Genomic DNA, 15930 nt, shown 5'->3' on the forward strand with positions numbered 1-15930 from the left:
TTTCAGATTTTTCTCCCTCCCTCCCCTCCCTCCCCCTCTCCTAGACAGCAGGTAATCTGACATAGGTTTATATATATATATATATATATATATATATATATATATATATATATATATACACACACACACACATAATAACATTAAACATATTTCTGCATTAGTCATGTTATAAGAGAAAAAACAAAAGAAGTCCTTTTCTCACCAATGCAATGGTACAGAAGAGTTCCAGGGAACTCATGATAGAAGAGGATCTCCAAATCAGGAGAAAAAAAAAGAACTGTGGAGTATAGATGCTGAATGAACCGTACTATTTCTTTTGTTTTTGGTGCTGTTGTTTTTCTATTTTGAGGTTTTTCGTCATTGCTCTAATTTTTCTCTTATAACATTACTAATGCAGAAATATGTTTAATGTTATTATGTGTATATATATATAAAACCTATGTCAGATTACCTGCTGTCTAGGGGAGGGGGGAGGGAGAAAAATCTGAAATTGGAAAGCTTGTATAAACAATAATTGAGAACTATCTTTACATGTAATGGGAAAAAATACTTTATTAATTAAAAAAATTAACTTCAAAAAAAAGAAGAATATAGTCCATCACAATAGATCAACACACAATGTTGATGATACTATGTACAATGTTCTCCTGGTTCTGCTCATCTCACTCATCATCAGCCCATGCAAGACCCTCCAGGTTTCTCTGAACTCCTCCTGCTCATCGTTTCTTACAGCACAATGGTATTCCATTGCATTCATATACCACAACTTGTCCAGCCATTCCCCAATTGATGGGCATCCCCTCAACTTCCAATTCCTTGCCACCACGTACAGAGCAGCTATAAATATTTTTGTACATGTGTGTTTTTCTTTTTTTTAAGTTTTTTCCTTTTGTTCTGATTCTTCTTTCACAACATGACTAATGCAGAAATATGTTGAATGTGATTGTACATATATAACCTATATCAGATTGCTTTCTGTCTTGGGGAGGGGAGAGGAAAGGGAAGAAGGGAGAAAAATTTGGAACTTGAAATCTTATAAAAACAAATGTTGAAAACTATCTTTACATGTAACTAGAAAATAATAAAATACTTTAAGATAAAAAAAGTCTATTTTGGGACATGGCCCTCTGGAAGGGGTGGGAGATGGAATACAGGGGGAAATATAGGTTAAGATAACAATAAAAATCTTTTTTTTGGGGGGGGGTGAGGCAATTGGGGTTAAGTGACTTGCCCAGGGTCACACAGCTAGTGTTAAATGTCTGAGGCCAGATTCGAACTCAGGTATTCCTGAATCCAGGGCCGGTGCTCTATCCACTGCGACATCTAGCTGCCCCAATAAAAATCTATTTTAACAAGAAACTGCTCTGTGGAGCCATAAACTTCCTGGATTCTTCTTCCCAGATTAAAGTTTGCATTTTGCTTAGTGTCACAGCAAAAGATGATGAAACCTGTCACGGATCCATACTACTGAATGTAAATAAAAAATAAATATGATTCAGGATAATCTTCTTGTTCTAGATGTCTCAGAACTGGAAGCCATGTTAAGATTTTGTACAGCATAGATTTTTGTCCCTTTGATGAAACTGTAAGCAGAGAATCTAGGCTTGGAAAGGTGGAGGGAGATGCATTGAGGCCAGCAAACTGGAACAGAAGCCAGATCTGCCCGTGGGAAAACGATTTTTGGGCTGATCAGGAAGATATCTGCTCCATTGGTTGGACAAGGCTGTAAGTAGCACTGGTCTTGCAGATGCATGGTTGGCTCTAATATATGAAACAGCAAACATTTTCTGTGAGTGATAAGTCAATCTTGGCATAGACCTTAACCAAAAGGTGCCCTAGATGTATTTTCAGCTTATAGAATTTTAACTGTTACTTAGAACAACATGGAAATTCTTCTAGAAAAAAAAATGGTGTTGGATTAAATTGGTTGTGGAAATGGAGTCAATGAAGTTTGTAATTGATAACATTTTTATTGCTTTTTTTTCCTAATTGTAGTACTGATGTATGACTCTCCTCCCCTCCCAATTTCATGCTACCTGTAGCTAGGATATAATTGTTGTGCATAAATATGCATATCCAGCTGTGAATTCTGTAGGGCAGAAATTGATTCACCAAATGTCTTTTGGGGGAAGGATGCAATTTTGCAGAAATTGACTTGACTGAAATTTGAAAGAGAAATAAAAGTCACCTACTTGGAAAAAAAAAAAAGAAACTGCTTTAGGGGCAGTTAGGTGGCACAGTGGATAAAGCACTGGCCCTGGATTCAGGAGGACCTGAATTCAAAGCCAGCCTCAGACACTTGACACTTATGAGCTGTGTGACCCTGGGCAAGTCACTTCATCCTCATTGCCCCACAAAAAAAAGACAAAAAAGAAAAAGAAGGGCCTTCCCCTAGAACTAAGCAGGGGGTAGGGGAGCATTTGGGCTAGAGAGAGAAGCCTGAGTGAAGGGAGGAGGACACTCTGGGTATGTGGGGTGGTCAGGAGACACATGACAGAGGATTCCTCACCTAGCTGTGACCCCAGGCTGGGGCCAACACCCAAAGCTCTTGCCTAGCTTTCTCTGTCCAGGGGAGAGACCTCGCTAGGGCTGGACTCTGGGAAGAAGGAAGGAAGAGGGGAGAAGCCCCCAGAGGAGGTCACAGCCCAGGTTTGCCTCCCAGGCACGGACGCAGGAATAAGAAACAACTCTTCTTTCTCCAGGAAGTTTATTGAGATGTCAGGCAGGCACACGGGAAATGCAGAGGCCCATCTCTTGCAGGAAACTCAGTTGGCAGCCAGGATCTCCTGCACCCAAGGTATGAGCTCTGTGACCCGGGCATACACACCAGGGCTGGAGGTGGAACAGGTGCTACTGCCCCAGGAGACGATACCCACCAGGGTCCAGGCACCATCCCTCTGGCAGACCAGTGGGCCACCAGAGTCACCCTGTGGACAAAGAGAAGGGAACTCTGGGTCCAGCTTTCTCCATGGCAGAAGTGGGAAGGAGGAGGAATGAAGAAGACCAGTTAAAGAAGGTGGGGAGATGGAGAGGGTGGGGGAAGAAGACTGAACGTTAAGGAATGTCCTGGGGGAGGGAGGCAAGATTGAAGCTGGAGAGAAGAGCCTGGGGGGGGGTCCCTAGGGGAGAGATGAGAGGTGGGAGAAATTCTCTTTTCTCTGTCTCTGCCTTTCATTCCCTGTGTCCAAACCCTGACCCCAAACCATTATTTCTTCCTTTGAAATGTCTCCCAAATTCACCCATTCTCACTGTGCTGACCCTAGTCCTGACCCTTATTATCTATTCCCCTAGAATCCTAGAATGGCCACTAAGCTCTCCTGCCTCAGCCCTCCAATCCATCCTGCTCTCTGGGACAGATTGATCTTCCTGAAATCCCACTTTCATCACGTCACCTCCAGCTCAGGACTATAGAGATTCCCCAGGTAGCTCTGTGATGCAGTGGACAGAGTGCTGGGCTTGGAGCCAGGGAAAGCTGAGGCTCACCTCATTCAGCTGAGTGACCCCAGGCAAGACACATAACCTCTGTCTGCCTCAGGTTCTTCATCTATAAAATGGGAATAACAATAACACCTACTTCACAGAGTTACTGCGAGGATCAAAAGGGAATATTTAGAAAGTGCTTAGCACAGTGCCTAAATTGAATGAAATACCATAGTAGGCATTTAATATATGATTATTTTTTTTTCCTTCTCAGACCTAAAGAATAGTTGACTCTATTCTATTCGATACTCTCAGTGGTGGGCCTGCCCCCACTGTTTTATTCATACCATTCCCCTCCCAGAATGCCCTTCTCATGCCTCTGCCCCAATCCTTTCCAACCTGGGTCTCATGCATCATCCCACCTTCTGCAGAAAGCCCTGTTTGACTGATCTTTCTAGGTCTTCTTTGTGTTTTCTTTTCATTCACATCACACTCACTAACCGTGACTGCCCCCAAGGCTCTGTTCCGGACCCCCTTCTCTTTTCTCCATAAACTTTCTGATCACATCAGCTCCTAAGGTTCTCACCCTCATCTCAAATATGGAGGACTCCCAGAGCTGTGTGTCTAACCCCAGCCTCTCCTGAGCTCCAGCTCAGCATCAAATGCTGGCTTTCAGACATCTCAGACTATAGCACCTCAACCTCAACGTGTCCAAAACAGAACGTCTCTTTCCCCTTGACTCTCCCCCTTCTCCCCACCTTTCCTACTGCTGTTGAGGGTCCCACCAGTCCCAGAGTCACCCAGGATCACAACGTTGGTGATTCCCCATTCACACTCACTTCACCAATCCTCTCTGTTGTCAAGTCTTGTCATTTCCACCTTCACGTCCCTTAGAGAGGTCCCTTTCTCACACAGACACCACCCCAGGTCATGTTCACCTTGGCTAGCCAGCTCAGTGGTACAATAGATAAAGACAGGAAGACCTGAATTCAAATCCTGTCTGACACAGTTTTGTCGTTGTAGAATCATTTTTCAGTCATGTCCAACTCTTCATGATACCATTTGGGGTTTTCTTGACAAAGTTACCGGAATGGTTTTCCATTTCCTTCTCTGGTTCATCTGACAGATGAGGAAACTGAGGCAAACAGGGTTAAATGACTCACCCAGAGTCACCCAGCTAGTAAGTGTCTGAGGCCAGATTTGAACTCAGAAAGATGAGTCGTCTTGACTCCAGGCCCAGCACTCTAACCACTTTGCCATCTAGCTGCCTGGTATATAGTAGGTGCTTAATACATGCTTGTTGACCTTTGTCTAGAAACATAGTTGTTCTCTGTAAGCTCCTTGAGAACAGGGTCTGTGCCTTCTCTTTCTGTATTCCCCCATTATCCAGCAGAGAGATGGGCATACAACAGGCACTTAATAAATACCTGTTAAGTGACTGAATAAAGGGAAGGTTAGGGAGCTAGAGGTGAGGTAAAGATCAAAAGACAGTTGGGGGGTGGCAAGGCAGAGTGGAGCCTAGCTCTAGAGGCACACAACCCCCAGGCTCTTCTAAAGACCAGCCTATATAAGTCTTGGGAGGGGGGTGGGGAAAGAGGCAGCTACCATGCAGGAGGAAACACCGCTGGCCCCAGCGCAGATCATAGTGTCTTTGATCTTGCTCCCCCAGTACTCCTTGCACTCGGCGTTGGACAGCAGGGGCAGGGCGGCTTGCTGGAGCCTCTCGGGGGTGTTGCTATCTGGAAGGCCCCAAGACAAGAGCAACGTTACCCACTAGGCAGAGCCTCACCCCACTCCAGGGACCCTGAGGAAGAGGAAGGCAACAGTAAATCTGCGTCTTTCACCTGATGCATTTCGCTAGGATTCCTCTTCACGTGGGGCCCCCTCTCCCCTCTCCAAACTCACTTGTGTGCTTGGTCAGCCCCCAGCCTGTGGTGACACAGTTCGAGCCTGAAGGGAAGTCATCGGTAGAGCTGGGAAGGCAGATGGGGGACACGGTGTCTGAAAATTGGATGGGAGTGGCCAGTTTGATCAGAGTGATGTCATTGCTGACGGTGAAGTAGTTGAATTTGGGATTCTTGAAGACCTGTGAGGAGAGACAGCCATGGTTGAGGGATGCTGCCCCCTTACCCCGCCCAACACTTTTCAGGGCTATCCTTGTCCCTAAAGGGCTAGCTTAACTTTTTTTTTCTTTTCTTTTTTTGGTGGGGCAATGAGGGTTAAGTGACTTGCCCAAGGTCACACAACTTGTAAGTATCAAGTGTCTGAGGCAGGATTTGAACTCAGGTCCTCCTGAATCCAGGGCCAGTGCTTTATCCACTGTGCCACCTAGCTGCCCCCCAAAATACACTTTTTTGTTTTTGCAGGGCAATGAGGGCTAAGTGACTTGCCCAGGGTCACACAGCTAATAACTGTCAAGTGTCTGAGGCCGGATTTGAACTCAGGTCCTCCTGAATCCACGGCTGGTGCTTTATCCACTGTTCCACCTAGTTACCCCTTCTTTCATCATTCTTAAAGTCCATGGCCCTCCTTACCTCTCTCCATCTTAGAATTGTTCATTTCCTTCCAAGCTCAAGTCAGCTCAAGCTCCACATTCTTCCTGACAGCCACAGTAGCTGATGCTCTCCTCCCCCATGACTTTATTAATTTTGTATTTGAAAGTATGTACCCCATTTTAGACTTCAGCATATTTTCCTGGTTCAGGGAAAGACCTTGGCCTAACTTATGGCACTGATTTCATACGTTTCCCAAATCTTCATTTCTGCAGGTCACACCAGATTTGAGCCGTGGCCATTTACCCACTAACGTCCTTTGGGAGTTAAGGTTGCTCAGTTGTTGCTGTTGTTTTTTTAACTCTAACCTTTTGTCTATGAAAATGAACTGCACTTTTGATCCTAGGCAAGTCATTTAACCCTCATTGCCCCACAAAAACAAAAAAAAGTATATTTTGGGGGACAGCAAGGTGGCACAGTGAATAAAACACCGGTCCTGGATTCAGGAGGACCTGAGTTCAAATTTGACCCCAGACACTTGATACTTACTAGCTGTGTGACCCTGGGCAAGTCACTTAACCCTCATTTCCGTCCCCCCCCCCCCAAAAAATGAACTGCATATCTGATTGCTTACCCCTTCAGGGAGGGAGGTTGACAGGATGGGAAGGAAGGATAAAATTCGGAATTCAAAACTTTAAATAAAAATGTTTATTATTTAAAAAAAATAAAATGGGCTTGCTACACACATCTAACCTATATCCAATGGCTCACGAGAAAGGGAATTTGGAACTCAGAATTTTAGAAACGAATGTTAAAAATTGTTATTACATGTAATTGGGGAGAAATGAAATACTAAATAAATAACTAAAAAAGAGAAGAGACAAAAAAGAAAAATAAAGAAAAGAAAACAAAGGGATTGGGGGAAGAAGCGTCCAAGACAGTCCAGGTCACACCTTCAGTTGCAGCAGGAAGGGCCTCCTCCTTTAGCCTCATTGTCTCTCTCCTTGCTTCTTATTACTACAAGTTTGCTGAACCCTTTACATAAATATTTTGAATCTATTTATCTATAGAAGGTGTTTCTTCCAATAGGATGTTAGCTCTTTGAGGGAATGAGTCCTTGAGTTTTTGTTTTGTATCCCCAAGCCTGGTACTGGGCCCTGGCTGATTGTAGGCTTCTGATAAATACTCATCGAATGAAAAAAATCAACGAATGGGGGCAGCTAGGTGGTGCAGTGGATAGAGCACCGGCCCTGGATTCAGGAAAACCTGAGTTCAAATTGGGCCTCAGACACTTAACACTTATTAGCTGTGTGACCCTGGGCAAGTCACTTGACCTTCATTGCTTCACCAAAAAAAAGAAAAGAAAAAGAAATCAACGAATGACCCTGGCCTCCACACCTCTGGGATCCTGCCTAATCCTGTCCTTTGAGAAGGTGCAACATTCATCCCTGAGCTACCCTGGAAAGGTCACAGGTCACACAGGCCATAGGGTCTGGGATCAAGAGGCTCCCATTATCCCCCATGGCACATGGCCTCATGCCTTCAGCCTGGAGATTCAGCTGGTGTGTCATTGAGTGTTACATTGGAAAAGGGATTTGGCTTGGACTCTCAGCTCTACTAATTACTGCCTACGAGCAAGAAACGAGCAACTCATTTAACTTTTCTGGGCCCCAGTTGATTCATCTTTAAAAAGAGGGGATTGGGGGGCAGCTAGATGGTGCAGTGGATAGAGCACCGGCCCTGGAGTCAGGAGTACCTGAGTTCAAATCCGGCCTCAGACACTTAACACTTACTAGCTGTGTGACCCTGGGCAAGTCACTTAACCCCCATTGCCTCACTAAAAAAAAAAAAAAGAGGGGATTGGGGGCAGCTAGGTGGTGCAGTGGATAAAGCACGGGTCCTGGTTTCAAGAGGACCCGAGTTCAAATCCATCCTCAGACACTTGACACTAGCTATGTGACCCTGGGCAAGTCACTTAACCCCCATTGCCCTGCAAAAAAAAAAAAAAAAAAAGAAAAAGAAAAGAGGGTATTGGATTTAATGATCATTAACGATCCTTACTGCCCCTTCCCTGTCTAAATCTGTGAGCCAATAAGTCTGTTAAGTGTACCTAATGCAGAATTATATCTTGTACTAGTAAATATACGGAGACAAATATGGCAGCCTGACGCCCACAAGAGATTTAGGTCTAGTAGGAGGTTGAACTGGGGAAGCTTTGAGGATCACTTTGAGGATTACTTTTCTCTCTCTCTCTCTCTCTCTCTCTCTCTCTCTCTCTCTCTCTCTCTCTCTCTCTCACACACACACACACACACACACACACACACACACACACACCCTTAGGAGGCCCTGGGCATGACCATACCTGGGAGATCTTCAGCACTTGAATATCCTCCTCGTCAGAACCCTGGTCAAACTCACCAGCAACTACCACGTCAGATTTCCTATAATAGGAGGAACAGAAGACTAGACCTTTCCCCCTCTCATGGAAGAGAGAGAGTTTCCACCTGACATGGCTGTGTATGGAGCACCATGGGATTTCATCTAGTCTATGTATTTGTGTGCTGTACTGGGAAGGGAGAATGGGTACTCAGTTCAGGACCTCCCTCTGAAGGTGGGGGGAGGGCATGTTCTGTAGGCCACCCCCTTGTTCCCACAACCTCACAAGGCTGAAAGTACTTCCTCTGTCTCTAGTTTAAATTTTTTTTTTTCTTGGAAATTCTAGACTGTTTGGTCTTGTAACTGAATTAGGTTATTGTTTTGTCTAATTCCATAAAGTAGCCAGAGGCAAACTGGTACAATGAAAAGAGAATCTGAACTGATCTTTACTCAGCTACTTACTAGGCTGTGTGATCCGAGACAATCATTTAATGTCTCTGGGTCTCAGTTTCCTTGACTACAAAGTGTATGTAGTTGACTTGGACATTGATAATCATCTTTGGTTACCTCCAGTTCTACAACTGTGACCCTATGTTCCCAACCCCTTTTATTGCCCTAAATCTATACATTAATTCAAGCAATATCCTCATTCTTATTAATATTGGTGCAATCCGACCAAAAGCCATGAATACCCCTCCAATTATTTGTCTTCCTTTATTTCTGTAAGGAATATTTTCTAACTGTATTTCTAGAAGTATTTCTTGAGTGTTCTTGGTAGATTGGGTCCCAATATTTTGTTCATTTGGAATGAGATTTCTCTTGCTATGGTATCATCCTAAGTTTTGTTATTACTATAGAGAAATGCTGATGATTTTTGTAGATTTGTTTGATATCCTGCTACTTTACTAGATCTGTGAATTGTCTCTATTTATGTCTTCACTGATTCTCTGGTACTTGGCAGCCCCAGGAAGGAATTTAATTCTCCCCACTCCTTACAGGACACCACAATGGGCAGCAGTGACCACCCAGTCTTCACTGATGATTGATCCCCCGCAGAAGTGGAAGCCGGTTTTATCCTAGAGATAGAAAGGGCAGAAGAATCCATTACTCCCCCAAATTCTAGACACCATAGAGTGAAACCTCAGGATTCTGGGTTTCAGGCACAGACTAGGGATTGGGGTAGTCAAGGAGTCTGTCTCTTCCGCCCCTGACCTTCAGGGCTTCTGGCTCCAGCTTGTTATTTAGTCCTGAGGTTCTATCATGGATAGAACCCCTATGTAGGGAGCAGGGTCTAGACTCTCACCTGAAGGGAGACCTGCCAGGGCCAGGAGCCAGGGACAGCATCTTCACCATTGACGATCCTAGCCAGGCCGCTCAAGACAGGCTCAATGGCAGGGACACCACAGCCTGCGGAAACATCAAGATGGTGTGGGAAAGGGGCAACTCCGGGATGCTGACAATCCTGAAGTCCCGAGCTAGGTTAGGGAACTGGGTGGCCCAAATCACCTCTGAGGGAGAATGAATCTTCCTTTTAGATCTCAAAAGTTCATTTTTCACACATCTCTGAAATATTCACTAGGTAATGCAAAGAGGCAGCAAAGAACTGGGTTCAAATGTAGCCTCAAACACTTATTAGTTGAATGACTCTCTGGGCCTCAGTTTCCTCATGTGTAAAATGGACAAAGGGGTAGGGATACCTTCAAAGTTCCTTTCAGCTCTAAATCTTTGGTCCCAGGATCCTAATATCTGCATTATAGTTGTCCATGTTCCAGAGTCTTCTGTCCTTACTAGACTGTAAGTTCCTTGAGGACAGACACCATGTCTGATAACTTCATAAATCTTCTACTACCAAGCCCAGTGGACTGCACACAGTAGGTGCTTAATAAATCACACAATTTCAGAATTTCAGAGCTGGAAGGGACCTCATGATTAGAAAATGTTTCCCTGTATCGAGCCTAAATAGACCTCTTTGCACCATCTAGCCCTTGCCCCTAGTTCTACCCTCCCTCTTCCATATGACCAATCCTTCTAATATTTGAAGACAACTCTTGTGTCCCCCTTGTGCATTCTGTCCTCCAGGCTAGAGATCCCCAATCCCATCGACCCCTTAACTCAGGATCCTTCACCATTCTAGTTGCCATCCTCTTGTACCTTATTTCCATCTTATCAGTGTACAGTGTGATAAATGTTTAATTTATTTATTTGCTCACACTCTTTATCTGAATCCTATTCATCTTTCAAGGTCCATCTCAGGTACCATCTCCTCCATGAAGCCTACCAGTGATTCCTCTCTCCTCTGCTTCCCATAGATCTTATTGTCAATCTATCTTAGACTGCTCTGTATTGTTTGTGTGTGTGTGTGTATGGGGGGGGGTGGTCTCCTCAGCTAGATTAAGCTATGTAAGAGCAGGGAATGTGGCTTTTATTTGTAGCTCCCACAATGCCTTGCATGGAGAATAGCTCTAAAAAAATACTTGCTAATTTATGGATACTGTTGTCTCATCTGAGTCAGGTCATACTGTTACTGTCTCATCTGACTCAGATCATCCTGTTATGAGTGTGTTACTGTCTCACCTGAGGGATCATGGGATTACTGAGAAGCCAACTTCAAAAAAACTATGACAACGCCAAAGGAAATATCCCAATTCTCTTCTTAGAGAGCTTGGTTGGGAAACAACTAAGGTCATGCCTAGATCAGGGGCATGCTGTCTGTTGGCTCAGGGGAACAGGGATAGCAGCAGCCTAAGCTAATGGGTTTTATTGAGTAGTTTTTGTTTCCTGTATCTAAAGGAGGAGGAGGAGGAGAGGAATCACTTCAGAATTCTGTTCCCCCATAATCTTACACAGACACACAGACACACACACACACACACAGACACACAGACACACACACACACACACACACACACAAACCCCACTCACTACCCATTCAGCAGGAAAGGCTGGGATAGCTTTGAGAAATCTTGCCTGGTCCAGTGGTCAATGGTCCCTCTTCCAACCTCATGAAGAGACCTGGTATGAGAAGGTTCCACGTCCCTTACCTAGTTACTGGGCTATATACATCTCTGGACTTTAAGTCTGTTCAAATCAGTTCAAAAAATGAGTTCAAATCTTAGCTTGGACAGATATTGGCTGTGTGATTATGAGCAAGTGCCTTCATCTTTCAGTGCCTTAGTCAACTTTTAAGTTTTATAGTTGAATTGATGAACTACATTGGTAGGAAGAGTTTCAACCAGGGAAGTTTACTACATGGATGTAATCACTAGTCTGGACCAAGCCCCAGCCACAGTATTGGGTATGGGGAAATGCCACAGGAGCTCATTCTGAGATTCTAGCCAGATTTCTATTTTTTCAAGGGCCATGGGTAGATTTTTTTTTTTGCAGGGGAGGAGAGTATTAAGAGGGTTCATGGTCCAGTAGAAAGATCCACTGTATGTGGATCCTGAAGACCCAAGTTCAAATCTTGATCACCATGAGCAAATTACTTAGGCTCTCTAGGACTTAGTTTCCTCCTTTGTAAAAATGGAGGCATTAGTTTAAATGGCCTCTGAAGTTCTTTCCAGCCTTAGAATTATGATTCTTTCTCCTAGGTATTTCAGGTCAGGAGAGAGCCGTTCCTTATTGTCGATGGAGAGCCTGCCCATGGGAACATCCCTTCCTGTTTCTAGCACTTACCTAAAGAGGCACCGATGAAGGCAAAAAAGCACAGGAGTCCCAAGTAGGCCATGGTGGCAACTGGGTCAAGGTGATTTTAGGGCCTGCTCCAGAATTGCCTTCTCTTTATATATTCCTGTCCTACCAATCCCTACTTAGGGGTGGGATGGCATCCAGAGATTGGTCCTCATTTCTTCTCCTCTACCCACTGTTATCAAGAGACCTTGGGGTGATAAGCACACGGGTCATGTTACCCAATCTTCCTGAGCACCATTCCAGAGGTATCCTGAGGCCCAGCTTCATGCCAAGGAAGGGCTGGCATTGTTACTTGAGACCATAGCAGCTGCTCACTTGCCCTACTGGTTCACTTCCTAGAGAGGTTTCCACAATTTGAATTCGACAGTTTTTTTGTTTGTGTGTGTGTTGTTGTTTTTTTGCTGCGGGGCAATGAGGGTAAAGTGACTTGCCCAGGGTCACACAGCTTAGTTAAGTGTCAAGTGTCTGAGACCTGATTTGAACTCAGGTTCTCTTGAATTCAGAGCCGGTGCTTTATCCACTGTGTCACCTAGCTGCCCCCAACAGGTATTTATTAAATACCTATTATTTACGAGGCATGATGCTAAGTCTGGGGGAAACAGACAAAAATCAAACAGGTTCTGCCCTCAAGGATCTTATATTCTACTCTTGGGATGGATTTTGGTGTGGCAAGAGAAGTAACTAGAGGAACGATAGGAATCCCTAACTCCCTAATGATGAGAATAATAAGGGAAGGCAACTTGTAGGAGCTGGGGGTTCCAAGACGGGAGGAGGGAGCGCACTCCAAGACTGGAGGACAGCTTGTGCAAAGGCCGGTAGAAGGCCAGGTGTGAAGAACAGCAAGTTGGCAGTTAGGCTACAGCATGAACTGTGGGAGGGAGACTCAGTATGTAATCATTGAGCCAGACTGTGAAAGGCTTTCAATGCTACCCATGAGGTTGTTTGTTATTCTAGTAGAAGTTGGGAGTCACTGGAGCTTCTTGAGAAGGAAGAAAGGAAGGAAGGAACATTTATTAAGTACCTACTATGTGTCAGGCACTGTGCTAAGCAATTTACAAATATCTCATTTGATCCTCACAATAACCCTGAGAAGTAGGTGCTAATATGATCCCCATTTTACAGTTGAGGAAATTGAGGCAGATGGTGGCCAAGTGACTTTCTTTTTTTTTTTTTTTAGTGAGGCAATTGGGGTTAAGTGACTTGCTCAGGGTCACACAGCTAGTAAGTATTAAGTGTCTGAAGCTGTATTTGAACTCAGGTACTCCTGACTCCAGGGCCAGTGCTCTATCCACTGCGCCACCTAGCTGCCCCAAGTGACTTTCTTAGGGTCAAACAGCTAGTAAATGTCTGAGGCCAGATTTGAACTCAGTTCTTCTTATCTTCAGGACCAGAACTCTATTCACTGGGACATCTAGATGCCTCATAAGGGGAATGGTGTAGTCAAACCCATGCTTTATGAGTGTCAATTTGGCAGCAGTATGGGTCTTGTTATTTGTCCTTCGATCTCAAAGAAGACCATGACATTGGGGTGATACCATGACTTGCTCTGAATAGGATTTAAGTGAGGGAGGGCTGTGCAAGATCACCAACCTCACTCTCTCCTTCAGAGCCATCTGGGTCCAGTGGCAAGATATAATCAGAATGACTGGAGATGGCTCTGAATGTTTTAAGGCAATTGGGGTTAAATGATTTGCCCATGGTCACACAGCTAGTAAGTGTCTGAGGTGAGATTTGAACTCAGGACCTCCTAACTTGAGGGCCAGTGCTCTATCCTCTGTGCCACCTAGGTGCCCTGGCAGCAATGTGGAGAATGAATTGGAGAGAGGAGAGATTGTCTATAAATAGACCAATGAAAAGACTTTTATAATATTCCAGAAAGAGGTGATGATTAGATATACAAAGAGGCAAGAATGGAGAGTTGAGGATTACTTCAAGACTGGTAATCTGGCTGACTTGAAGAGTGTGGTACTCTGAACAGAAATAAGAGAAGAAATAACAGAGAAGTTAAGGGGAAGGATGGGTTTAGGGAGAAAGATAGTAAGTATTGGAAATATTGAGTATGAGATGCCTCTAGGACATCCTAGTGGTCATGTCTGAGAGGCAGTTGGAACACAGGAGAGGGAGGAGGAGTAGATGTGTATGTTTGGGAGTCATCTCCATAATGATAAAAGTTGAATCTATGGGAGTTAATGACATCACCAAGAAAGTATGTAAAGAGGGAAGAACCAAGACAAATAAAGCCCTGATACTGAAAAGGGAATTTAGAAGGTTCAGTCAAAAGGCGAGAAGAACAAAGACAGAGCAGGGTCATGAAAACAGAGAAGAAGAAGGGGTTATCAACAGCATAAAATGCTGCAGAAAGGTCAAGAAAGATGAGGACTGAGGAGAGGAATTTGGCAATGAAAAGATCATTAGTGATCTTGGAGAGAAAAGTTGCAGCTTGAGTGGTGGGGTCACAAACCAGATGTTAAGGGGTTGAGAAATTAAGGAGGTTAAAAAGCGGAGACAATGAATAAATATAGCTTTTTCTAAGAGTCTGGCTGTGAAGCAGGGGAGAGCTAAGAGATAACAGGTTGAGTTTTTTGTATGTGATTTTTGTAATTTTTTTTTAAAGATGGGGAGATCTGCGCATATTTGTAGGTATCAGGAAAGGATCCAGTGGGTAAGAAGAAATTGAAAATTAGGTAGGGAGGGGATTAAGAAAGGCATAAGTGAGGCAGCTAGGTGGCACAGTGGATAAAGCACCAGCCTTGGATTCAAGAGGACCTGAGTTCAAATCCAGCCCCCGACACTTGACAGCTACTAGCTGTGTGACCCTGGGCAAGTCACTTAACCCTCATTGCCCTGCAAAAAAAAAAAAAAAAGAAAAAGAAAGAAAAGAAAAAAGAAAAGAAAAGAAAGGCGTAAGCTCCTGGTGGAGATGTTGGGGTTTGTATCAGCAAGGAAGAGAGAACAATGAAAAATGTCAAGGGGAGTTGAGTTGTAGAATTGGGGAGAAGAGAAAGCTGGTGACAAGTAGCTACAGTTTTTTTTTCTGTAAAGTATGAGGCAGTTCCTCAGCTGAGAGGGAGAGAAGAGTGGGTAGTGTAGGTGACTTGAGGAGAGAAGATTTGGAACAGAAGTTGTGGGGAATGAGATCCAGTGAATCGGAGAAGAGTAAAATATTTATTAATTGACACACAACAGTGAAGGTCCAGTTTGAACTATATAACACATTTGTAGTGGACCCAGTCAATACAATTGTATAATTTCTTCGGTCTGCATTCAGCAACAAGTGGGTAGGAGCAGAGATGATGGATTGTGGGAGTCATCAAAGTTAGGGTTTTGAGAAACAAAAGGACAAGGAAGCAAAAGGTTCAAGGAGAGAGGGCAGTATCAAGTGGAACTGGTTAACTAGGATGCGAATTTAAAATGAAACAGAGACCAGAACAGAAGTGATGGGCTGGGATACCAGAGAGAGGGCAAAGTGAATGGAGATTGCAGTGAAGTCAAAGAATAGGGTTAGGGAGGGCAGTAGCCACAGGAGGGTCCACCCAGCAAGAGGACTTTGAGAATCATGAACGATGGAGGTGGAGCACTTGGGAGTGATGGTGGTCAAGGATGGGACCATCCCTGTGTAGGAGTTGTTGTGAACGTGCAGATCGTGGGAGTCAAGGATATTGATGAACTTGGAAGTCTGAAGAACTGAGGGGACATCAATCTGTGAGTTGAAAGGCAGGGCTTGGGGTGAAAAAGAAGTGTGTGAGCCAGGTACTGAATTCCTTGGGAGAAATGACTTGGGCAGGCTGATAGAAAACTGCTACCAGGATTACCATAAGTTTGTCTATAAGACTGGAATGAACCTTGAAATTGCTGATGGATAGTGGTAGATAATCTGGGAATGGCAGGGAGATGGAAGAAGTGAGTCTACCTCGTCTCTTGGCCCAGCATGTTGGTGAAAGAGAGAAGA

At 44.3% G+C, this 15930-nt stretch overlaps 1 protein-coding gene across 2 annotated transcripts; it reads right to left on the bottom strand.

Annotated features, from left to right (window-relative positions):
• Positions 1 to 2690: 2690 nt before the first annotated feature.
• Positions 2691 to 12051, bottom strand: LOC122742591 (chymotrypsinogen 2-like). 2 transcript variants are annotated; one of them, XM_043986913.1, is made up of 8 exons: positions 11967 to 12051; positions 11259 to 11303; positions 9595 to 9698; positions 9288 to 9367; positions 8278 to 8356; positions 5326 to 5506; positions 5026 to 5159; positions 2691 to 2927 (listed from the first exon to the last, which is right to left on the bottom strand). In XM_043986913.1, the coding sequence occupies exons 1-8, from the start codon at positions 12016 to 12018 to the stop codon at positions 2766 to 2768; spliced, it is 837 nt and encodes a 278-aa protein (XP_043842848.1). In that variant the 5' UTR covers positions 12019 to 12051; the 3' UTR covers positions 2691 to 2765. The 2 variants fall into 2 exon arrangements, with proteins under 2 accessions (XP_043842848.1, XP_043842849.1); XM_043986914.1 differs by lacking the exon at positions 11259 to 11303 and having other exon boundaries at positions 11967 to 12040.
• Positions 12052 to 15930: the final 3879 nt, after the last annotated feature.

Source organism: Dromiciops gliroides, chromosome 2 (genome assembly GCF_019393635.1).
Source record: "Dromiciops gliroides isolate mDroGli1 chromosome 2, mDroGli1.pri, whole genome shotgun sequence".
NCBI lineage: Eukaryota > Metazoa > Chordata > Mammalia > Microbiotheria > Microbiotheriidae > Dromiciops > Dromiciops gliroides.